This window comes from Bufo bufo, chromosome 4 (assembly GCF_905171765.1).
Source record: "Bufo bufo chromosome 4, aBufBuf1.1, whole genome shotgun sequence".
NCBI classification, from domain to species: Eukaryota; Metazoa; Chordata; class Amphibia; order Anura; family Bufonidae; genus Bufo; species Bufo bufo.
This window is the reverse complement of record NC_053392.1, coordinates 34,547,132-34,574,308: the sequence shown is the minus strand read 5'-3', so window position 1 is coordinate 34,574,308 and position 27,177 is coordinate 34,547,132. Positions and strand designations below refer to the sequence as shown.

Here is a 27,177-nt window from a genome sequence, read left to right as displayed (position 1 = left end):
TTTAATAGAGACCCTAGAAGAGGCTTTCTCTTAATACAGACTCCAGACCAGGCTTCCTCTTACTACAGACTGCAAAACAGAGTAAGACCAAAATACAGACCCCGGACCAGACCCCTAAATGAACACAGACCCTCCAGAACCCCTAAACTAATACTGCCCCAAGATCAGACTCCCCCATGAATGCAGATCCCACACCAGACTCCTTCTTATTACAGACCCAGAAAAGACTATTCCCAAAATAGACCCCAGATCACACTAGCCCCAAAATACAGACTCCAGACCAGACAAGCCTCAAAATATACATCTCCAAAATACAAGCTCCAGATCTGACTCAAATGAGAAACCAAATATGCAGATATATTAACCTCTCCCCATTCCCACAATCCTCCTCACACTCGGGGGGTGCAGCGGACAATGTCCCCACACTGTAGTCAGTAGCTGCATATTGTCTGAAGTGCATCCAGGGACTCCTGAGGACTGCAGAATGGGGAGAGGTGAGTATATTTCAATGAGATGGAGGCAAAGATCTTTTTCCAGGAGAGCTGACAGGTTTGAGTGCAGCATGCCGCAGGGGTGTTTGTAGGTGTGGTGCTGGATGGGAGTAGTAGTAGTCTCAGTTCTTACACTCCCTGGGCCCATCTTGTACAGCCTGCTGGGCACTCTCTGGTTTTAGGGTTTTCCTGCCTGATGATGGTTGAGGTGCAGTGTAACGGTGCAGATAATAATCAGGCCATATTATCAGCAAACAGTTCTTTAATGAAGCTGCAAGTTCTCAGCATGCATGGACCAGCAGTTCTTACACAAGTGCACATTGTCACAGGTTTCATGGCTGCAGTAATGTGGAGGGAACAGGCTTGGTGGTCGCTTTAGAACTATTATGCTCACACTGCACTTCACTTATTGACTGGTGTTGTGAAGTACCCAGGAATAAAGGGATGTCATATTAGAAAGTTTATTAGACGATGCAACCTCAGGGTGGTCCCCAAACAGACATAGAGCTGCATCTTTTATTACAGGTAGGTTGTCATACTCCACAAATATCCTCTGCGGGATGTGGAAATTTACGCAGTTGATCAATCTGCAGTTCGATTGTGTGTAGGCACCATAGGACGGGAAACTCCTTGACACAGGGCAATGGAGGCTGGAGGTCCTGATCAGACAGCAATTCTCCACAGACTTCACCACACATCCCCCTTTTTTGTCTGGCACACTCCTTTGCAGTAGCACAGGAGCTGTCCTCCACTTTGCTATCTAGTGCTTGACTCTGGCTGGTTCGATGCAGAGCAGGTCTCAGCTACGTAAGTGAGCCCCTCTCACCAGACTCGGCACATATAGACTGACCTAAACTAAACCTAACTCCTCCTCCCTTATGGGAAGAGGGTAAACCGCCTGCTCTAGTGGTCTTTTACATATTAGTACAAATGGACATAAAACCATTTGCAGTGTACTGCTGCTTCGCATGAGGTCCCAATGTGGGGGACCAACAGAGGCACCAAGACTAAACTCAGCTAGGTCACAGATTGCACTGACTACACAGCTAGGTCAGAATGCCATTCAGGAGCCTGGGAAAGCTGGGTGACTACCCTGCCACATTGCTTGTCTCCATCACCTCCTATACATTTGTCTCTCAGTTTCGCTCGCTGTAAACACCGTAGTATTACTAGATTACATGTAGAAGAGGAGTCATGCAGCACCTCAGCCTCGCTCCTCATTTATAATTACTATCACAGGCCGATGTGTTTATCTTAGCACCACAACCATGAAAATGAGCAGAACAGAAATATTATCTCTTGTTGTAGAAGCTCCAGCCTGGGCGTGCGCCAGCGTTGTAGCCGCTCCAGCCTGGGCGTGCGCCAGCGTCGTCTGCAGACAGATGGGAGCTAGCGCTGAAAATAACCAGTGCCTTATACATCAGAGGTTCGAGGGTACTACGTCTCCTGGGATTGAGGAACGTTCTAGATATATGAGATTAAAAAGGTTGTCCCATCTTGGACATTGGGGACATAACGCTAGGATATGCCCCAGTGTTTGATAGGTGCAGGTCCCATCTCTGGGACCCGCACCTGTACTGAGAATGGAGTCCGCAAACTGCCGGGGTGCCCACCGCTCCTGGGCAGCCACCCTCCATCCACTCCTATGAGAGCGCCGAAAATAGCCAAGCTCGACTCGACTATTTCCGTAAGCCCCATAGAAGTGATTAAACCGGTGGTCGAGCTTGCGCTGTGCGCCTCCCTTTCATCTCAGTGGGACTTCTGAAAATAGCCGAGCACGCCACACAGGAATGAATAGAGGGCAGCTGCGCATACGCCCTCCGGCACTCGCAAAGGTGGGGCCCGCACCTATCAGACATTGGGGGCATATCCTAGCAAAATGCCCCCAGTGTCTAAGGTAGGAATACCCCTTTAAAGTGCCACATGTACAGTACTGACATCAACCCAAGTCTTCTTTCACACGTCGGTGAATCATGGACGTATGTTGTCCATGTTTCTTCACGGACAGTACACACACGCATTGATTTTAATGTGTTTATTTACTCATCATTAATTTTCCACTGAACCTCGGAGGCATGAAATACTTGGATCCGTGATGGGGACCGAACATGTCCATTGAAGTCTGTGGGTCCATGAAAACCAGGGACACAACACTGACCATTGGTAGGGATGCTCTGGAAACTAATTTTCAGCCCAGCAGTGTTTGTGGAAAATGGATGACAGAAGGAGGACAGCAAACTGACACTTGGACGATGGATCTTTCACGGACATCTTCACAGATAAACTGACGGTCTTATCATAGATGTCATTAAGGACACAGACATGTGAAAACGGACAGATAGTAAGAAATATGAATATCTCGCCGCCTGCTGATAAATTCACAACTGCTGACAAAATCATCAGTATTTTACATGGTGACGACATCATATCAAAAGATTATCACACCATATTTATTTTACAGTTTTCTACTCCTATCAGGCTTTTTTAGTCACAGCTAAGACGATATCCCGTCAGAGGGAATAATAACCACAGGTGGTGTATAATCCAATATATGTAATCACAGGGAACGACCTGTTTAAAACGTAGCCTTTAATCTAATTTAGATATAAAATAACAAAAACTCCCACAAAACATACATAGAAAAGAACAAAAAAAGGGATATATCCTTGATGACATGGAAGATGATACTTGCGATCGTCCAGAATAATACGGGTCAAAGATGGACGGTATGGACAGAGGTGGAATCTAGTCTGACCCTATTCCTGGCCCTGGGCTGGATAGCCCTGCCTACAAACGGAATAGCCGCCCTGATAAGAGCGATCCCGTATTCTGGACCCTTCTTGTAACACCTGAGTAGACCCTGTGATCCTGAGGGTTCCCTACTGTGGGGTCTGCTCTAGGTACACAAAAAAACAAGTATAGATAACCAGTAAAGAGAGCAGCAAACCAGCCACATTCATAGATACTCAATGGTGTGGGTGGAAGGCCGCCGTCAATAAATATGTCATAAAGGATGCACAGGTAGCCCAAGATATGGCTATCTGTAACTGTGCATCATCCAATGGACGAAATCACTGTGCAGACCCCACACACCACAGTCGATGTGCGACGTCAAAGCCCAGTGAGTCGCCGTTCACATTTGTACATATCAGTGTATACTAAGGTATGTATACACGTACGGCACCAGAAGCACTACATATATCAGTATGCAATCAGGTGCCAGACACTGGCACCTGATTGCATACTGATATATGTAGTGCTTCTGGTGCCGTACGTGTATACATACCTTAGTATACACTGATATGTACAAATGTGAACGGCGACTCACTGGGCTTTGACGTCGCACATCGACTGTGGTGTGTGGGGTCTGCACAGTGATTTCGTCCATTGGATGATGCACAGTTACAGATAGCCATATCTTGGGCTACCTGTGCATCCTTTATGACATATTTATTGACGGCGGCCTTCCACCCACACCATTGAGTATCTATGAATGTGGCTGGTTTGCTGCTCTCTTTACTGGTTATCTATACTTGTTTTTTTGTGTACCTAGAGCAGACCCCACAGTAGGGAACCCTCAGGATCACAGGGTCTACTCAGGTGTTACAAGGAGGTTCCAGAATACGGGATCGCTCTTATCAGGGCGGCTATTCCGTTTGTAGGCAGGGCTATCCAGCCCAGGGCCAGGAATAGGGTCAGACTAGATTCCACCTCTGTCCATACCGTCCATCTTTGACCCGTATTATTCTGGACGATCGCAAGTATCATCTTCCATGTCATCAAGGATATATCCCTTTTTTTGTTCTTTTCTATGTATGTTTTGTGGGAGTTTTTGTTATTTTATATCTAAATTAGATTAAAGGCTACGTTTTAAACAGGTCGTTCCCTGTGATTACTACTCCTATCAGGCTGCAAGATGGAGGAGATATGTCATACTATAGTAACTATAGTAGGAAATGTCCCTTCATTTACGGCCGTCTGTGTACAAGAATATAACTACTATAATACTGCTCCTGAGTACAAGAATATAACTACTATAATACTGCTCCTATGTACAAGAATATATCTACTATAATACTGCTCCTATGTACAAGAATATAACTACTATAATACTGTCTCCTATGTAAAAAGAATATAACTACTATAATACTGCTCCTATGTACAAGAATATAACTACTATAATACTGCCTCCTATGTACAACAATATAACTACTATAATACTGCTCCTATGTACAAGAATATAACTACTATAATACTGCTCCTATGTACAAGAATATAACTACTATAATACTGCTCCTATGTACAAGAATATAACTGCTATAATACTGCTCCTATGTACAAGAATATAACTACTATAATACTGCTGCTATGTACAAGAATATAACTATTATAATACTGCTCCTATGTACAAGAATATAACTACTATAATACTGCTCCTATGTACAAGAATATAACTACTATAATACTACCTCCTATGTACAAGAATATAACTACTATAATACTGCTCCTATGTACAAGAATATAACTGCTATAATACTGCTCCTATGTACAAGAATATAACTACTATAATACTGCTGCTATGTACAAGAATATTACTACTATAATACTGCTCCTATGTACAAGAATATAACTACTATAATACTACCTCCTATGTACAAGAATATAACTACTATAATACTGCTCCTATGTACAAGAATATAACTGCTATAATACTGCTCCTATGTACAAGAATATAACTACTATAATACTGCTGCTATGTACAAGAATATTACTACTATAATACTGCTCCTATGTACAAGAATATAACTACTATAATACTACCTCCTATGTACAAGAATATAACTACTATAATACTGCTCCTATGTACAAGAATATAACTACTATAATACTGCTCCTATGTACAAGAATATAAATACTATAATACTGCTCCTATGTACAAGAATATAACTACTATAATACTGCCTCATATGTACAAGAATATAACTACTATAATACTGCTCCTATGTACAAGAATATAACTACTATAATACTGCTCCTATGTACAAGAATATAACTACTATAATACTGCTCCTATGTATAAGAATATAACTACTATAATACTGCCTCCTATGTACAAGAATATAACTACTATAATACTGCCTCCTATGTACAAGAATATAACTACTATAATACTGCTCCTATGTACAAGAATATAACTACTATAATACTGCTCCTATGTACAAGAATATAACTACTATAATACTGCTTCTATGTACAAGAATATAACTACTATAATACTGCCTCCTATGTACAAGAATATAACTACTATAATACGTCTCCTAAGTACCAGAATATAACTACTATAATACTGCTCCTATGAACAAGAATATAACTACTATAATACTGCTCCTGTGTAGGTATATAATCACTGTAATACCCACATAGTACATTATAAATCCATACCTCCCAACTTTTTGGACGTGCAGAGAGGGACACTTATGGTTCATTGAGTCAAAGATGATTTTTTTCTGCATATCTATATACTTCCAGGGGCGTAGCTATAGGGGAAGCAGGGGAAGCTGCAGCTTTGGGGCCCTGACCCAGAAGGGGCCCATCCAGGAAGAGGAGGACTAAAAGATTTTGTCAGGGCCCCCTCAACAGTATTACACAATGAAATTATATACAGTGTCAGTATAGACGGATGGAACAGCGTCCGGCCCTGGTCTGAGAGAGCGATCTTTACTAGCCACAGAAATGGGGGCGGCATGAAAGGAAGGGGTTGCGAAAAAATTACTGGAGGAGGGGGCCCTATTCAAAAATTTGCTGTGGGGCCCAGTCATTTCTAAGCTACGCCACTGTATACTCCAGTAGTTTTCTCTTACGAAATGCAGTGCAATATTTATCTGAATATAGACATTTCTAAAATCCAATGAAATAATATACAAGGAGGGCTCTAATATGTACATGGGGCACAGAGGGGCATTAATGGGGCACAGAGGGACACTTGTGAGGCCTGTACATGTTATAGTTATGAAGTATACGTCACACGGTCACTCAGCTCTGATCGCTATATGGCGGCTCGCTGTCCTCCTGGTATATGGCTCTGTATAGGAGGATGTTGAGGAGCGGCCATGCTCGGGGGTAATCAAGCGTCGGCACCATCCATCCAGGGAGCAGTAAATGTGATGGATCCGAGCTCATTAAGTGACTGCAGCCCCCGGTGACAAGAAGAAATAACAGCGCGGCGTCTTAAGTGAATTATCTCCCACTGATTGTTCTGAAGACATAACAATGAGGAGGAGAACGGCAGAAATACACCCGGGGCGAGCGCCATGTCATTAATTCCAGGGTTACCGGGGGCAGGCGGGAGCAGCGGTGCAGTTCTCAGATGCATATCCTCTGCTGTGTGTTCAGTAACAGGGGCAATAAGTAAAGGAGGCTATCTCTGCCACTGAAATACTCTGTGCTGCTGGAGAACCCTGCTCCATCCACTATGTAACTATGTAACTCTCAGTCTGTGACCTCCACAAGATTAGCACACCACTGTCCTGAAATATTCTGTGCTGCTGGGGACCCTGCTCTTCCCACTGTGTAACCCTCAGTCTGTGACCTCCACATGATCAGCACACTCCTCTCCTAAAATACTCTGTGCTGCTGGGAGGATCCTGCTCCTTCCACTGTGTAATTCTCAGTCTGTGACCTCCACAAGATCAGCACACTCTTCTCCTAAAATACTCTGTGCTGCTGGGAGGACCCTGCTCCTTCCACTGTGTAATTCTCAGTCTGTGACCTCCACAAGATCAGCACACTCCTCTCCTAAAATACTCTGTGCTGCTGGGGGGACCCTGCTCCTTCCACTTATGTAACCCTCAGCCTGTGACCTCCACAAGATCAGCACCCTCCTCTCCTGAAATCCTTTGTGCTGCTGGGAGGACCCTGCTCCTTCCACTATGTAACCCTCAGTCTGTGACCTCCCACATGATCAGCACACTCCTCTCCTGAAATACTCTGTGCTGCTGGCAGGACCCTGCTCCATCCACTATGTAACCCTCAGCCTGTGACCTCCCACATTATCAGCACACTCCTCTCCTGAAATACTCTGTGCTGCTGGCAGGACCCTGCTCCATCCACTATGTAACCCTCAGCCTGTGACCTCCCACATTATCAGCACACTCCTCTCCTGAAATACTCTGTGCTGCTGGCAGGACCCTGCTCCATCCACTATGTAACCCTCAGCCTGTGACCTCCCACATTATCAGCACACTCCTCTACTAAAATTCTCTGTGCTGCTGTGGACCTTTCCCCTTCCACAAAATAACTCCCAATCAGTGACCTGCAACAAGATCTGCACACTCCTCTTCTGAAATACTCTGTGCTGCTGGGGACCCTGCTCCTTCCACTGTTAACTCTCAGTCTGTGACCTCCACAATATCAGCACACTCCTCTACTTAAATACTCTGTGCCGCCCTGTCCTTGGCATTCAGGATGCCACCATGGTGAGTCTTCTACAGAGCCAGCCATTCCCAGTATCGTATTCAGCCTCCGTCATACTGGCATCAGAGCTTGTGTCGTGCCTTAAGCAGATAGACCATGAAACCCATCGTTCAGAGGATAATGAGGGTCCTGCCAACACAGATGTCATCAATTAAAGGCATTACTGTCTAAATGAAGAAAAATGACTCTATCAGCAGAGCGTGGCATGGGCACATACTGAGGCACCGCTGATGGCCTGGGGCGTGCCCAACTATTGTGATATGACAGCCCTGGGCCTGGCACACTGGGATTTCTTCTCACATGGTTCTGATTCTTCTTGAGGAGATTCCATTGGTTTAGGCCTCACTGGGACAGTTTAAAGGCCAGATATTGATTTATCCCACCAATAGACGCACTAGAGAGACAGTTCTCTTCTGAAGGAGAGCCGTTGTCAGAATGACCTGAGCTCCAAGCTGTAGTGAAATTCCCGGTATATTGGGGGTCCGTGTGAAACCCCTAAGCGTGTCCCAATGTCGGTGTAGCAGGCATTCAGTCCCCCTGATATGCAGTTTACAACCTGCTCCTAGTTTCAGGCTTTTCTCATGTTTGTGTCCCTCTCTGCAACATACTGTATGCTGGATGTAAGGTTTGTATATCCAGGATGATGCAGTCTTCACTAGCCCTCATGTTTCAGTAGAACTTTGTTTCTAGACTAAAGCCCCTCCTGTAACTCATGAGGGAACTCTGCTCCCCCCCCCCTGCAGACTCACATCTATTTACACATAGCCTGTGTGATTCCTCCCCCCCCCCCCCCCCGCACTCTCCTATGTTTACACATAGCCTGTGTAATTCCCCCTCCCTCTCCCTGCAGACTCCTCCTTCATTCACTTTCAGACCCCCAATATGGCATTTACAGCCTGCTCCTAGTTTCAGGCTTTTATGTTGAGTGCATGTCTCTCCCAGTAAAACATGCTGGATGTAAGGTCTGTGTGTCCAGGATGCTGCTGTCTTCACCAGCTCTCATGTATCAGTACAACTTTATTACTAGACTGATACCCCTCCTGTAACACATGAGGGAACTCCTCTGAATTGTATTGGCAGACATTGATTCTAACAAGTGTGTGAACTCTGCGCACTCTCCTCTGTTTACACATAGCCTGTGTGATTCCCCCTCCCTCTCTCTCCCTGCAGACTCTTCCTTCATTCACTTTCAGGCCCCCTAATATGCATTTTACAACCTGCTCCTAGTTTCAGGCTTTTATGTTGAGTGCATGTCTTTCCCAGTAATACATGTGCAATGAGCAGGACCGTGGTACGGTGGCTAATTATGCAGTGGGTCAGGATAAGTGTATAAAAGTCTATGGTTTGTTTGTGACACCAATTGCAGCGTGCGCAGGGTACTGTTGCAGGGCCCTTTAAGATGTTGTAACTCACGTACCAGGTGAGGAATGCCAGAGTGGGGATAATGTCTCTATGTAGTGTCAACGGTGTCTCCTACCTTGGTACGGCTGGACTCCTGGATCCTGGCTCACTTGCAATAAATTGAGTGTTGTTAGTAGGAGTAATTGAGGAATTTGATGGTAATGAATGAGATCCAGACTTGTAATAAAGTTCAACTTGTCTTTACTGGTTGCAGCATAAATCCGTATGAGATACAGCATTAGTCTTTAGGTCCCAGCAGGTTTCTGGCAATGTATGGCAGGGATCAATATCTCTTCTGCTCCTATACTATATGCCTGGAGAATATGGCAGGAATCTGTCTTCTGCTCTATCTTCTGCTTGGTGTGGGCCTGACTAGCTAAGGAGGAATTTGGCTTCTCCTGGTCTCTGGATAGTTTACTCACAGTTCTGCTCGCAGGGAATGTTTCTTCCAGGAGATCTGTAGTACTGGAGGTGCTGCTTGCTTGTCAACCAGCTGAGGCTGAGGGCTCAGTCTGGGAAGGGTGATCTTTGGTCTCAGCCGAGACAGATCCTGGTCTGGGATCCCTATTTCTGGGAGTTCCTACCAACACAGCCTTCCCCAAGCAGGGGGGCTGGTACACTAACTGTAACTTCCTTTCCTCCCCATGAGGCAGGATGTGGGAACATTCCACACCTCCTCAAAGAGGGGGGAGCTAGACTGGAATGTACTATTCCAGTCTAGATACACTAAACTGAACTAAGACCTGCTGAATACATTGCTGCCACCTGCTGGTGAACATGAAAATTACAGCAAATTATATGTAACAGGCTTAGAAAATGCACATTTCTGAGAATGTGATGTTAAATTACACAGGATGACAGTGCAGATACACTTAACAGGTTGTAGCGGGGTAAAAGAGTTTAGTAACATAACTCTGGGATGTTACACATGATGGATGTAAGGTCTGTGTGTCCAGAATGCTGCTGTCTTCACCAGCTCTAATATACCAGTACAATTTGATTTCTGGACAGATATCCTTCCTACAACCCATGAGGGAACTCCTCTCAATTGTACTGACAGACATTGATACTTAGGATTGTGTGATTCTTCTCCCTCCCCCTGCAGACTGTCCTCTCTCCACACATAGCCTGCATGATTTCCCCTGCAGACTCTGCTCTCTACACATAGCCTGTGTGATTCACGCTCCTCCTGCAAACTGTCTTGTCTGCACTCCCTATCCACAGTCCATTTAATATGCACTTCCTGAAGATTTGGATCCTTTTCCCACTCTCTGATCTTCTGTGTACATCCTCCTCCTCTTCCCCCCCTTGCTGTTTTCTCTGATACTGAGAGAAAGGAGAGCAGTCACAGCCAGGAGCAATGTGCTGCACTTTCTACGATCTGTGTCAGAAGCAGCAGCACTGCCAGTTGTGTGAAGGAGTTACACAAACTCTACATCAGCAAAATGGTCGAAATGGAGTTGTTCAAAATTTGCTTAATGAAAACACTAAAATTCACATATAGATTAGTAACATCATACCTCCCAAAAAATGTTAAAGCCCTGCCCCAGGAACACATACCACATCTCCAATATTGGGGAATAACACCACCTCCTTGGAGACATGTGCTGCCTAAAAAAAAAAACACACCATCAATTTCAACTTTGTATACCAGCCATCCATACAATGGAAGACCACCCTCCTGCCCCCCTGTGGGCACTGGGATCGCTCATACATCAATAGATAAATGAGCCCTAGCACCTTTTTGTTTTTTCACAATGTCCCTCTCATTAGAGCAATGTGTGCCGACATACCCCACTCTGTTCAGGTGATGCCCTGCCGACCAAATGCAGCTTTGGAGGTGGTACAGATCAGAAATAAGTTGAGGGGCTGCAGCATTTTACTAATCACCCAATTCTAGTAATCGATGGGGTCCCCAGTCTCTTGACCAGACACCGATAGCTTATCTGCTATCATTGCTTCCAGAATAGGCCAGCAGCTATTAAAACAGGAGGTTTTATAAAGCAGAGTGTGAATGATCAGAATCCCCAGGTCATTGTCACTCACACGTGAGAATGTCCCAAGGATGCTGAAAAAATCTGGGTTATGCTGTGGAGATCGAGGCCACAATAGCAGACGTGATGGCACCTGGACAGTCTAATGTTCTGCATTTCCCGTGAGCACGCGCATCATTTCTCTGATACAGAATATAAAATGTCAGTGGCGGTGGCGGTAGCGGAGATCGTTACTAATGAGCCTTCGTTCTCTGGCTCATGTGAACCTTCCCTGTGTTTAAAATTTGCTGTGAAATATAAATGAGGCCTCCGGGGGTTTGGGGGCTGTATTGTGTCTGAGGCTCGGGGGACTCTGCCGTCATTAGCAGTAAACTCTCGACACCCGCCTCAACATTATTTTATGTTCTGCCGTTTCGGGTTTCTTTTATCTTCAGATGCGGGTGGGGAATCACAGAAATCTGCACTCACCACGAAGATTAAATTTTTGAAAAAATTTGCCAATGAATCTGTAAATAAATGTCCAGGCAGCAGCTTCAAAGGTCACTAGGAGAGAAACATGTAAGACCACCCTAGTGTCCTACTGCGTTTCTAAGACGATGTGATGGGGCGCGCCTATAGCCCGGTCTCCTCTGTACCTCCCACGCTGTCCTGCCTGCTATAGGTTTGCCACCTTTCCCAACAAAAAATACCGGCCTTGCCGGTGAGATACCTTTCCTTCTATACAGGCCCGTTATATTTTGCAGGTCTGAGATAGGTAAATAGGGGGAGTCCGATCTGGGGTCTGTTTTCTTTAGGGGTCTGATCTAGGGTTTAATTTGTAGGATTCTGTATATTTACAGATGTAGGGGGGGGACTGTATATGCAGCGAGCCCCTGAGGAGCCGGTGCAGAGGATAGGAGTGGTAGTGGCCCTGAGAGGTTTGTTAGAGAACATTAGTGATCAAACAGCATCATGAAAACCAAGGAACACACCAGACAGGTCAGGGATAAAGTTGTGGAGATGTGTTAAGCAGGGTTAGGTTATAAAAAAAATGTCCCAAGCTCTGAACATCTCATGGAGCACTGTTCAATCCATCATCCAAAAATGGAAGGCGTATGGCACAACTGCAAACCTACCAAGACATGGACGTCCACCTAAACTTACAGCCCCTGGCAAGGACAGTACTAATTAGAGAAGCAGTCAAGAGGCCCATGGTCACTCTGGAGGAGCTGCAGAGATCCACAGCTCAGGTAGGAAAATCTGTCCACAGGACAACTATTAGTTGTGTGCTCCACAAATCTGGCCTTTATGGAAGAGTGGCAAGAAGAAAACAATTTTTGAAAGCAAGCCATAAGAAGTCCCGTATTCAGTTTGCCACAAGCCACGTAGAGGACACAGCAAACATGTAGAAGAAGGTGCTCTGGTCAGATGAGACCAAAGTTGGACTTTTTGGCCTAAATGTAAAACACTTTGTGTGGTGGAAAACTAACACTGCACATCACCCTGAACACAACATCCCCACCATGAAACATGGTGGTGGCAGCATCATGCTGCGGAGAAGCTTTTCTTCAGCAGGGACGGAGAAGCTGGTCAGAGTTGATGGGAAGATGGATGGAGCTAAATACAGGGCAATCCTGGAGGAAAACCTGTTAGAGGCTGCAAAAGACTTGAGACTGGGGTGGAGGTTCGCCTTCCAGAAGGACAACAGAATTGAACGGTTTAGATCAAAGCATATTCATGTGTTAGAATGGCCACGTCACAGTCCAGACCTAAATCCCACTGAGAATCTGTGACAAGACGGGAAAATTACGGTTCACAGACGTTCTTCATCCAATCTGACTGAGTGCGAGCTCTTCTGCAAAGAAGAATGGGCAAAAATGTCAGCCTCTAGATGTGTAAAGTAGAGACATCCCCCAAAAGCCAAGCAGCTGTATTTGCAGTGAAAGGTGGTCCTACAAAGCACTGACTCGGGGGGGCTGAATACTAATGCACACCACACTTCCCAGATGTTTATTTATTAAACATTTTGAAAACCCTGTATCATTTTCTTTTCACTTCACACATACTTGCTACTTTGTGTTGGTCTATCACAGGGATCAGCAACCTTCGGCACTCCGGGTGCTTGTGGAACTACAACTCCCAGCGTACACATTTGTTCGGCTGTTCTTGTAACTTCCATAGAAGTGAAAGGAGGATTCTGGGAGTTGTAGTTTCAGAACAGCTGGAGGTTGCTGATCTCTGGTCTGTCACAAACAATCCCAATAAAATACATACACTGCGTGCAGAATTATTAGGCAAATGAGTATTTTGACCACATCATCCTCTTTATGCATGTTGTCTTACTCCAAGCTGTATAGGCTCGAAAGCCTACTACCAATTAAGCATATTAGGTGATGTGCATCTCTGTAATGAGAAGGGGTGTGGTCTAATGACATCAACACCCTATATCAGGTGTGCATAATTATTAGGCAACTTCCTTTCCTTTGGCAAAATGGGTCAAAAGAAGGACTTGAGAGGCTCAGAAAAGTCAAAAATAGTGAGATATCTTGCAGAGGGATGCAGCACTCTTAAAATTGCAAAGCTTCTGAAGCGTGATCATCGAACAATCAAGTGTTTCATTCAAAATAGTCAACAGGGTCGCAAGAAGCGTGTGGAAAAACCAAGGCGCAAAATAACTGCCCATGAACTGAGAAAAGTCAAGCGTGCAGCTGCCAAGATGCCACTTGCCACCAGTTTGGCCATATTTCAGAGCTGCAACATCACTGGAGTGCCCAAAAGCACAAGGTGTGCAATACTCAGAGACATGGCCAAGGTAAGAAAGGCTGAAAGACGACCACCACTGAACAAGACACACAAGCTGAAACGTCAAGACTGGGCCAAGAAATATCTCAAGACTGATTTTTCTAAGGTTTTATGGACTGATGAAATGAGAGTGAGTCTTGATGGGCCAGATGGATGGGCCCGTGGCTGGATTGGTAAAGGGCAGAGAGCTCCAGTCCGACTCAGACGCCAGCAAGGTGGAGGTGGAGTACTGGTTTGGGCTGGTATCATCCAAGATGAGCTTGTGGGGCCTTTTCGGGTTGAGGATGGAGTCAAGCTCAACTCCCAGTCCTACTGCCAGTTTCTGGAAGACACCTTCTTCAAGCAGTGGTACAGGAAGAAGTCTGCATCCTTCAAGAAAAACATGATTTTCATGCAGGACAATGCTCCATCACACGCGTCCAAGTACTCCACAGCGTGGCTGGCAAGAAAGGGTATAAAAGAAGAAAATCTAATGACATGGCCTCCTTGTTCACCTGATCTGAACCCCATTGAGAACCTGTGGTCCATCATCAAATGTGAGATTTACAAGGAGGGAAAACAGTACACCTCTCTGAACAGTGTCTGGGAGGCTGTGGTTGCTGCTGCACGCAATGTTGATGGTGAACAGATCAAAACACTGACAGAATCCATGGATGGCAGGCTTTTGAGTGTCCTTGCAAAGAAAGGTGGCTATATTGGTCACTGATTTGTTTTTGTTTTGTTTTTGAATGTCAGAAATGTATATTTGTGAATGTTGAGATGTTATATTGGTTTCACTGGTAAAAATAAATAATTGAAATGGGTATATATTTGTTTTTTGTTAAGTTGCCTAATAATTATGCACAGTTATAGTCACCTGCACACACAGATATCCCCCTAAAATAGCTAAAACTAAAAACAAACTAAAAACTACTTCCAAAAATATTCAGCTTTGATATTAATGAGTTTTTTGGGTTCATTGAGAACATGGTTGTTGTTCAATAATAAAATTAATCCTCAAAAATACAACTTGCCTAATAATTCTGCACTCCCTGTATAAGTTTGTGGGTGTAACGTGAAAAAATGTGGAAAAGATAGGGTATGAATACTTTTTCTAGGCACTATAACTTGCGGTACATCCAATAGCAGTGGACTAAAAGTACAGTTTCTGGCACCAGTTAAGGAGGTATGGAGGCAGGTTGGCAATGGTGGGTATAGGTGGCTACTGTAAAGTTCAGACTTGAGCATTATCTGGACTAGTGTTGGTATAGGTGGTGGTGTCTGAGCCGTAGTCCCTCACCTCGCAGCAGTGTCTGTAAAGCAGTATTTTGCTTATCACTCTGCTGTCTGGTCTCTCAGGTGCTTTCTTGAAACCTGAATTTGGTTGATCTCTCTGGAAAATCATATATCGTTCCAAGCAGCAGGAGCTCTGAGGTGTGCTTCCTCTCCTCTCCGTAGCAGGACCAGCTCACTCCTACCAAGAAGGGAGCCATCCATACCTCTGGCTGGTACATAGGGCCGAACAATGGAATCCATAACATAACAATACAACAGTCTAGGGTCCTGCATATAAACGGGGGACTGGTCTGGGGTCTGTAAAAACGGGGGACAGGTCCAATGAGACCAAGCTGCAAGAATTGGAGAAGCCTTTTAAGAACCTGCTGAGAGCTGTACAAGGACAACAAATGTCACTGCTCCTGCGAACGGTTCCACATGATGGCGTGGAGAATCCGACCTCGTCCACGCTCCTGATCACAGAACGAATGAATGTGAGAACGAAATAACGGTGAGGATTCCAAGAAAGATACTGAGATTCAAGACCAGACAGGGAGGGGCTTATCCCAATAGGGGGTGTGGTCATGATGGGAGTGTTTGGATGGCAGGGGCGGGGCTTTGGACAATGCCCGACCACCATCTTTCTAAAGGCATTCCGTCATAGAATTGCGTTGTGGTCCGTGGGAACGGAATCCATAACGCAATTCTGCTTTTACCATCAAACGAAGCGTGAACGAATGTCAAAATATGAAATTCGCTCATCTCTAACGGGAACCCGAGGACAAAACAGTATATGACAGAATTATGAGGAAAATATGTGGTGTTATGTGGGAACTATATGGCAGTATTATGTGAGAATTATGGTATATGACAGCATTATGTTAAAATCACCGTATATGGCAGTGTCATGTGAGAATCACAGTAAATGGCAGTATTATGTGAGTATTACCATATATGGCAGTATTATGTGATAGTTACTGTATATGGCAGTATTATGTGAGTATTGCCATATATGGCAGTATTATGTGAGTATTACCATATATGGCAGTATTATGTGATAATTACTGTATATGGCAGTAATATGTGATAATTACTGTATATGGCAGTAATATGTGAGTATTACCATATATGGCAGTATTATGTGAGTATTACCATATATGGCAGTATTATGTGAGAATTACCATATATGGCAGTATTATGTGAGTATTACCATATATGGCAGTATTATGTGATAATTACTGTATATGGCAGTATTATGTGATAATTACTGTATATGGCAGTAATATGTGATAATTACCGTATATGGCAGTATTATGTGAGTATTACCATATATGGCAGTATTATGTGAGAATTACCATATATGGCAGTATTATGTGAGTATTACCATATATGGCAGTATTATGTGATAATTACTGTATATGGCAGTATTATGTGATAATTACTGTATATGGCAGTAATATGTGATAATTACCGTATATGGCAGTATTATGTGAGTATTACCATATATGGCAGTATTATGTGAGTATTACCATATATGGCAGTATTATGTGAGAATTACTGTATATGGCAGTATTATGTGATAATTACTGTATATGGCAGTAATATGTGATAATTACTGTATATGGCAGTAATATGTGATAATTACCATATATGGCAGTATGATGCAAGAATTACAGTAATATGTGAGAACTATATGGCTGTTGTATGTAAACTATATGGCAGTATTATGTGGGTACTATATAGCAATTTTCAGTGAGAACTATATAATGATATTATGTGGTAACTATATGGCAGTTCTATCTGAGAACTATATAGCAGCATTACCTGGGAACTACAGTGCATGGCCATGTTATGAAGGATTTATAGAATGGTACAGTATTATGCAGTTTTATGTAAGAACTATATGCTGTATTATATTGGAAGTACGGTATATGCGTTATGGGGTAAATATATACCAGTGTTATGTGGGAAATATTTGGCAGTATTATGTTGGGACTGCATGGCAGTATTATGTGAGAAACTCTATGGCAGTATGATATGGGCTCTTTACAGGAACATTATATATTTAGATGCTACATATTGCCAGGGCAACATATGGCGGTATTATGGGAATGTAACCTCATTGTATGTAGCAGAGCCCAGTTGGTTTACTTACTGAACACCTGTGTGAATAATATTTCCGGACTATCCTGTAAATGTCATGGTGACATCAGAGCCCCCTGTAATAATGCTTCTGTCTTCTTCCAGACTTTCCGATGGCCGATCGCCAGTGACGTAGACGGGAACGAGATGCTGGAGATTCAAGTGTTCAACTACAGCAAAGTCTTCACTAACAGGTGAGTGGCCGAAGGGTGACCACAGATACAGACGGGGGATGCCACCATATTGAATACATTAATGTCAGGAGTAGATCACAGCTATGGATTCAGCATCCCATGATATGCTCATCCTGATCTTCCTGGTTCGTGAACGCAATGCCAGAACTACAGTGAAGACTGACACTAGCATAAGCTCAGCAGCAGGGTAGACTAGTGTCTGAAATATTTTATAAGACGACCTTGGCTGATAAGAGATCTGAGCGGCTTCATTGGGGATGTGATGGCGGCCGATGCTCGTGCCCTGCGATTAATTACAGGCTCTGATCAAGCAGCGGCGCGGACAATGGAGGCCGGTGATAAATAATGGAGGCCGCGGCGTCAGGATAATAAGAGACATCTGATCCCCGCCGCACAATGGAGATGAATTATTAAATGATTGAGATAAGAAGTGGCCGCCACCTCGTAATGTCACCGCTTGTCACTCATCACATGGCTGATTAGGAGAGAATCAGAAGCTGTGGGCTCGGGGGGAGCACTGTGGATGTCACTGTTATGGGGGCGCTGTGGATGTCACTGTTATGGGGGCACTGTGGATGTCACTGTTATGGGGGCACTGTGGATGTCACTGTTATGGGGGCGCTGTGGATGTCACTGTTATGGGGGCACTGTGGATGTCACTGTTATGGGGCACTGTGGATGTCACTGTTATGGGGGCGCTGTGGATGTCACTGTTATGGGGGCGCTGTGGATGTCACTGTTATGGGGCGCTGTGGATGTCACTGTTATGGGAGCACTGTGGATGTCACTGTTATGGGGCACTGTGGATGTCACTGTTATGGGGGCGCTGTGGAGGTCACTGTTATGGGGGCACTGTGGATGTCACTGTTACGGGGGCACTGTAGATGTCACTGTTATGGGGGCGCTGTGGATGTCACTGTTATGGGGGCACTGTGGATGTCACTGTTATGGGGGCACTGTAGATGTCACTGTTATGGGGGCACTGTGGATGTCACTGTTACGGGGGCACTGTGGATGTCATTGTTATGGGGGCACTGTGGATGTCACTGTTATGGGGGCACTGTGGATGTCACTGTTATGGGGGCGCTGTGGATGTCACTGTTATGGGGGCACTGTGGATGTCACTGTTATGGGGGCACTGTAGATGTCACTGTTATTGGGGCGCTGTGGATGTCACTGTTATGGGGGCACTGTGGATGTCACTGTTATGGGGGCACTGTGGATGTCACTGTTATGGGGGCGCTGTGGATGTCACTGTTATGGGGGCGCTGTGGATGTCACTGTTATGGGGGCGCTGTGGATGTCACTGTTATGGGGGCGCTGTGGATGTCACTGTTATGGGGGCGCTGTGGATGTCACTGTTATGGGGGCGCTGTGGATGTCACTGTTATGGGGGCGCTGTGGATGTCACTGTTATGGGGATGCTGTGGATGTCACTGTTATGGGGCACTGTGGATGTCACTGTTATGGGGCACTGTCGATGTCACTGTTATGGGGGCACTGTGGATGTCACTGTTATGGGGGCACTGTAGATGTCACTGTTATTGGGGCGCTGTGGATGTCACTGTTATGGGAGCACTGTGGATGTCACTGTTATGGGAGCGCTGTGGATGTCACTGTTATGGGGGCGCTGTGGATGTCACTGTTATGGGGGCGCTGTGGATGTCACTGTTATGGGGGCACTGTGGATGTGACTGTTATGGGGGCGCTGTGGATGTCACTGTTATGGGGGCGCTGTGGATGTCACTGTTATGGGGGCGCTGTGGATGTCACTGTTATGGGGGCACTGTGGATGTCACTGTTATGGGGGCACTGTGGGTGTCACTGTTATGGGGGCGCTGTGGATGTCACTGTTATGGGGGCGCTGTGGATGTCACTGTTATGGGGGCGCTGTGGATGTCACTGTTATGGGGGCACTGTGGAGGTCACTGTTATGGGGCGCTGTGGATGTCACTGTTATGGGGGTACTGTGGAGGTCACTGTTATGGGGCGCTGTGGGTGTCACTGTTATGGGGGCACTGTGGATGTCACTATTATGGGAGCACTGTGGATGTCACTGTTATGGGGGCGCTGTGGATGTCACTGTTATGGGGGCACTGTGGAGGTCACTGTTATGGGACGCTGTGGGTGTCACTGTTATGGGGACGCTGTGGATGTCACTGTTATGGGGGCACTGTGGATGTCACTGTTATGGGGGCGCTGTGGATGTCACTGTTATGGGGGCACTGTGGATGTCACTATTATGGGGGCACTGTGGATGTCACTATTATGGGGGCACTGTGGATGTCACTGTTATGGGGGCGCTGTGGATGTCACTGTTATGGGGGCGCTGTGGATGTCACTGTTATGGGGGCACTGTGGATGTCACTGTTATGGGGGCACTGTGGAGGTCATGGTCATTGTTATGGTCACACACAGAGATCCGAGCAGGTTACTGTACGGTATATCGGTTGCACATTCGCACATAGCGGAACAATCACCGCAGGAGAGAGAGCCCAGTGCAGACCTTCAGTTGAGTCCAGACAATTCTCTTTTCTTTACATTAAATTTGTGGCTTCCTTCCTCTCTCCTTAGAACATGTATTATTATACGATGCCGCCATATAACATGTCATGCCGCTGTTCACAAGTCTGTGACGGATGCTTTCCGGGGTGCAGATTTGGTCACTTTAACCCTTTCATTTTAACAGTCTGGGTTGGCTGGAGAAGACAGTGAGCGGTGAATTATGAATGACCGGCATGTAGCAGACGGTATAAATAATACATCACGAGAAGGAGGGAAGATCTCCCTAGAAAACCTGATGCGGCCCCTCCTCAATTATTCACACTCCGCAGCGTCCTCAGGAACGCTCCATAAAGCGGATATTCCAGGGCTCTGTCCATGCTGCATACCATAAAACCGCCATCCGCAATATGGCCACCGCCATATAGCTGTCACACAGCTTTCCAAGATTCTCTGAGCCTCCATGTGATCCTGCTCCTTTTGTGTATTCCCTATGCCAACTCTTCCAGTCCTCCTACCATTTATGACATATCTCCCCATCTAATGTACGGCAGGAAACACCGTCCCATCCAGAAAGAACGTACCCTCGTTATGCGCGAATATAATGCGAGAGGTGCAGTGAAGACTGACACGCAGGGAAGTAGCAAAGAGATGATAGGGATGAAGCTCTCACTTCTGGATCATTTGAAAGCTGGGTGACACCCCCCCACCCCCGCCCCCACACTCATATTAATATAAATGGATATTTTTCTTTTCAGACTCATTGGGACTTTTCGGATGGTTCTCCAAAAAGTGGTTGAAGAGGCGCAGCTGGAAGTGACAGACACACTGATCGATGACAACAACTCTGCCATCCGCGTATGTATCATTGTAACGCCACCACTGCTCTGAGTGGCTGAAAACCCACCCTGATCTAATGATCCTCACAGCTGAGGGTTTGTTACAGTTGTATATTAAGACAATCCTCTGTGAGCTAGACAGTCTGGCCTTCAAGGTCCAAATATTCTTCTCATTGACCCACTTCTACTGTCTGCTTTAGATTTCGAGGGTTCTAGTAGAAGAGGAAAAAGCTCAAACTGTAGTAATATCTTTATGTGTCATCAGATAGGTTTAGCCCCAGTGAGCATATGAGCAGTGGTCCTCCAGAATGTCATCTGTCTTGGGTTTGGGTCTTCAGGCTTTCCAATGATTTATTCATGTTTCTTGCAACTGTCTGCATCCATTTTGGTACTGGCTAGTCTCTTCCTCACTTTGTTTCAACTCCTCCCACCATAAACATCTTTCTAAAGAATTGGGTCTTCTAGTAAGATGTCCCAAAGGTGATAAATCTTCATCTGCTCAGTTATGTGCCAGGTTAGAGAGACACATTTTTCAGGTGTCTTAAAGATATTCTTCTGTGTTGTCAGATGTGCTTCATCCGTCGTGACCATATGAGTAGTGTTCCTCCAGGATGTCCCGTATCTTAAATTCGGGTCTTCTTGCTTCTCGGTTGTCATCCCTCTCACTATGATTCAACTCCACCCAACATAATGGTCTTCTCTAAAGAAGTCTTCTTGTGAGATGTTCAGAAAATAATAAAGCTTCACTCTGCTCATTTATGCGTCAGCTAGAGGTTCTGGCTTTAACTGGCCAAGTAAACTACGTTCTTGAACTTCCACCAATGTTGTCATCGAAAGATCTTCCTCACTGACCTACTCCTACTGTCTACCTTGTTTACTCCAGAATATCCCCTGTGTTGGGTCTCCAGACTTCTCAACATCTATCTTGGTATTGCTCATCTTTTTTGCTTCAACTCTTTCCAACATATACATCTTTTCTAAAGAATTGGGTCTTCAAACTTCTCTGATTCTTTTAGTGAGATGTTCAGAAAATTAAAAAGGCTTTACTCTGCTCATTTATGTGTCAGATTAAAGCTCTGGTTTTATCAGCTTACATTGCTGCCATCCATGGTCTTTTCAGTGGTGGTCTAGAGATCTGTCTCATTGCCCCAACTCTACTGTCTGCTTTGGATTTCAAAGTGACAACCTTTTGAGTTCTATATTAATGTTCTTATGTGTTGTCATGTTGATTTCAGCTCCTATTGACTATATGAATAGTATTCCTCCATAATGTCCCCTGTTTTATGTTTTGAACATCAAGTTTCTCAATGATGTCTTCATTATATTTGTCTCCATCTATTCTGGTACCGGCCATCCTCTTCCTCTTTTCACTTTATATCTTCCCACCTTAAATTTAATCTCTAATGAGTTGGGTCTTCTGTCATGTCTAGACTTCACTCTTCTCATCAAGTGTCAGCTAGAAGATCTGCCTTCATCTAATCAAGGATCTTTTTGTGTCTTCCCTAGAATCCATAGTCTTCTACCAGTGGTGACATCTAGAAATCTGTCGTTAACCTACTTTTGCTGTTTGCTTTGGATTTTACAGGTTATGGTGGAGGAGACAAAGTTTTAAGTTCTATATTAATATATTAATATTCTTATGTGACGCCAGGTCTATTTGGGCCCCTTTGAGCAGTCTTTTTGTCTTCATCCATTGTGATGCCAACCATCCTCTTCCTCTTTTTGTTTCATATCTTCCAACTTTATATCTCTTCTACAATGAGTTGGGTCTTCTTCTATCATGTCCAGATGATGATAATGCTACACTCTGCTTGTCAGGTGGAAGCTCTGCCTTCATCTAGGCAAGGATCCTCTTGCATCTTTCCCTGCTGTCTGCGGTCTTCTACCAATGATGACATCTAGAGATCTGTCTTGTTAACCCACCTCTACTGTCTAATTTAGATTTTGAGAGTGCTGGTGAAGAGACTACATTTTATCTCTGCTATTCATATTCTTACGTGACATCAGCAGATCTATTTAGTCTCCTAGTGACCTTATGCAGTCTTGAGTCTTTAGACTTCTCAATGACATCTTCATGAGTTTTGTCTCCATCTGTTATGGTGCTGGCCATCCTCTGTCTCTTTTTATTTCATATCTTCACAGCATAAATTTATTTTCCAATGAATTTTGTCTTCTTGTGTTAAGTCCAGAAAAAGATAAAACTTCACTCTGCTCATCAGGTGTCAGGTGGAAACTCTGCCTTTATCTAGTCAAGAATCCCCTTGCTTCTTTCCCTACTATCCATTGTATTCTACCAGTGGTGACATCTAGAGATTTGTTTAATTGACTACTTGTCTCCTAGTGACCATACTGTATGAGCAGTCTTTTGTTTGGGTGTTTAGACTTCTCAATTATGTCTTCATGAGTCTTGTCTCCATTAGAGTTGAGCGAACCCGCACTGTAAAGTTCGGGTTTGTACCGAACTTCAGATTTTTCGGCACCCAGACCCAAACCCGAACATTTACGTAAAAGTTTGGGTTCGGGTTCGGTGTTCGGCGCTTTCTTGGCGCTTTTTGAAAGGCTGCACAGCAGCCAATCAACAAGCGTCATACTACTTGCCCCAAAAGGCCATCACAGCCATGCCTACTATTCGGATTAGTGTAGGGAGAGGCTGCAGCTGCTGTGAGGGAGAGATCAGGGAGAAATCTTATCAAGAACTGCTTTTTTTACTCAGCGATCTACAGCAAATGTGTTTTGTGGGTGCAGTGCACAATTTTTTTAAGCCTGCCCTGAGCCAACTACTGCTGAAAACAAACTTTTTTTTACTTTTTATATTTGTCAATATCAATACATGATCGGCAGCCATTTTATGCAACAATAGTGCACCAGCATAGGCTATTTGCATGTCTGCAAGTCCAGAAATACATCTTTTTGCTTACTGGGGTAAAAAAAAACCTCTAATATACTGCACATCTGGTATAAGACGTGCATGAGTGACTGTCACATTTAGGCCAGAAATACGGCTTTTTAGTTACTGGGGTGAAAAAACCTTCAAATATACTGCACATCTCTGATTACACGTGCATAAGTTACTGTGAAATTTAGGCCACAAATACCGCTGTCATACACTGCGTGCAGAATTATTAGGCAAATGAGTATTTTGACCACATCATCCTCTTTATGCATGTTGTCTTACTCCAAGCTGTATAGGCTCGAAAGCCTACTACCAATTAAGCATATTAGGTGATGTGCATCTCTGTAATGAGAAGGGGTGTGTTCTAATGACATCAACACCCTATATTAGGTGTGCATAATTATTAGGCAACTTCCTTTCCTTTGGCAAAATGGGTCAAAAGAAGGACTTGACAGGCTCAGAAAAGTCAAAAATAGTGAGATATCTTGCAGAGGGATGCAGCACTCTTAAAATTGCAAAGCTTCTGAAGCGTGATCATCGAACAATCAAGCGTTTCATTCAAAATAGTCAACAGGGTCGCAAGAAGCGTGTGGAAAAACCAAGGCGCAAAATAACTGCCCATGAACTGAGAAAAGTCAAGCGTGCAGCTGCCAAGATGCCACTTGCCACCAGTTTGGCCATATTTCAGAGCTGCAACATCACTGGAGTGCCCAAAAGCACAAGGTGTGCAATACTCAGAGACATGGCCAAGGTAAGAAAGGCTGAAAGACGACCACCACTGAACAAGACACACAAGCTGAAACGTCAAGACTGATTTTTCTAAGGTTTTATGGACTGATGAAATGAGAGTGAGTCTTGATGGGCCAGATGGATGGGCCTGTGGCTGGATTGGTAAAGAGCAGAGAGCTCCAGTCCGACTCAGACGCCAGCAAGGTGGAGGTGGAGTACTGGTTTGGGCTGGTATCATCAAAGATGAGCTTGTGGGGCCTTTTCGGGTTGAGGATGGAGTCAAGCTCAACTCCCAGTCCTACTGCCAGTTTCTGGAAGACACCTTCTTCAAGCAGTGGTACAGGAAGAAGTCTGCATCCTTCAAGAAAAACATGATTTTCATGCAGGACAATGCTCCATCACACGCGTCCAAGTACTCCATAGCGTGGCTGGCAAGAAAGGGTATAAAAGAAGAAAATCTAATGATATGGCCTCCTTGTTCACCTGATCTGAACCCCATTGAGAACCTGTGGTCCATCATCAAATGTGAGATTTACAAGGAGGGAAAACAGTACACCTCTCTGAACAGTGTCTGGGAGGCTGTGGTTGCTGCTGCACGCAATGTTGATGGTGAACAGATCAAAACACTGACAGAATCCATGGATGGCAGACTTTTGAGTGTCCTTGCAAAGAAAGGTGGCTATATTGGTCACTGATTTGTTTTTGTTTTGTTTTTGAATGTCAGAAATGTATATTTGTGAATGTTGAGATGTTATATTGGTTTCACTGGTAAAAATAAATAATTGAAATGGGTATACAGGGAGTGCAGAATTATTAGGCAAGTTGTATTTTTGAGGATTAATTTTATTATTGAACAACAACCATGTTCTCAATGAACCCAAAAAACTCATTAATATCAAAGCTGAATATTTTTGGAAGTAGTTTTTAGTTTGTTTTTAGTTTTAGCTATTTTAGGGGGATATCTGTGTGTGCAGGTGACTATTACTGTGCATAATTATTAGGCAACTTAACAAAAAACAAATATATACCCATTTCAATTATTTATTTTTACCAGTGAAACCAAAATAACATCTCAACATTCACAAATATACATTTCTGACATTCAAAAACAAAACAAAAACAAATCAGTGACCAATATAGCCACCTTTCTTTGCAAGGACACTCAAAAGCCTGCCATCCATGGATTCTGTCAGTGTTTTGATCTGTTCACCATCAACATTGCGTGCAGCAGCAACCACAGCCTCCCAGACACTGTTCAGAGAGGTGTACTGTTTTCCCTCCTTGTAAATCTCACATTTGATGATGGACCACAGGTTCTCAATGGGGTTCAGATCAGGTGAACAAGGAGGCCATGTCATTAGATTTTCTTCTTTTATACCCTTTCTTGCCAGCCACGCTGTGGAGTAATTGGACGCGTGTGATGGAGCATTGTCCTGCATGAAAATCATGTTTTTCTTGAAGGATGCAGACTTCTTCCTGTACCACTGCTTGAAGAAGGTGTCTTCCAGAAACTGGCAGTAGGACTGGGAGTTGAGCTTGACTCCATCCTCAACCCGAAAAGGCCCCACAAGCTCATCTTTGATGATACCAGCCCAAACCAGTACTCCACCTCCACCTTGCTGGCGTCTGAGTCGGACTGGAGCTCTCTGCCCTTTACCAATCCAGCCATGGGCCCATCCATCTGGCCCATCAAGACTCACTCTCATTTCATCAGTCCATAAAACCTTAGAAAAATCAGTCTTGAGATATTTCTTGGCCCAGTCTTGACGTTTCAGCTTGTGTGTCTTGTTCAGTGGTGGTCGTCTTTCAGCCTTTCTTACCTTGGCCATGTCTCTGAGTATTGCACACCTTGTGCTTTTGGGCACTCCAGTGATGTTGCAGCTCTGAAATATGGCCAAACTGGTGGCAAGTGGCATCTTGGCAGCTGCACGCTTGACTTTTCTCAGTTCATGGGCAGTTATTTTGCGCCTTGGTTTTTCCACACGCTTCTTCCGACCCTGTTGACTATTTTGAATGAAACGCTTGATTGTCCGATGATCACGCTTCAGAAGCTTTGCAATTTTAAGAGTGCTGCATCCCTCTGCAAGATATCTCACTATTTGTGACTTTTCTGAGCCTGTCAAGTCCTTCTTTTGACCCATTTTGCCAAAGGAAAGGAAGTTGCCTAATAATTATGCACACCTAATATAGGGTGTTGATGTCATTAGACCACACCCCTTCTCATTACAGAGATGCACATCACCTAATATGCTTAATTGGTAGTAGGCTTTCGAGCCTATACAGCTTGGAGTAAGACAACATGCATAAAGAGGATGATGTGGTCAAAATACTCATTTGCCTAATAATTCTGCACGCAGTGTATATTAGTTTTTTGTTAAGTTGCCTAATAATTATGCACAGTAATAGTCACCTGCACACACAGATATCCCCCTAAAATAGCTAAAACTAAAAACAAACTAAAAACTACTTCCAAAAATATTTAGC

General features: G+C 44.4%; 1 protein-coding gene across 1 annotated transcript in view; it reads left to right on the top strand.

Annotated features, from left to right (window-relative positions):
* The window catches only part of OTOF (otoferlin), a 256,471-nt gene that overhangs the window by 104,706 nt on the left and 124,588 nt on the right, over positions 1-27,177 (top strand). Inside the window, exons 3-4 of the mRNA XM_040427092.1 lie at positions 17,642-17,730; positions 20,991-21,090. Coding sequence (XP_040283026.1) covers positions 17,642-17,730; positions 20,991-21,090 — 189 coding nt within the window. The remainder of the gene's footprint in view (positions 1-17,641; positions 17,731-20,990; positions 21,091-27,177) is intronic.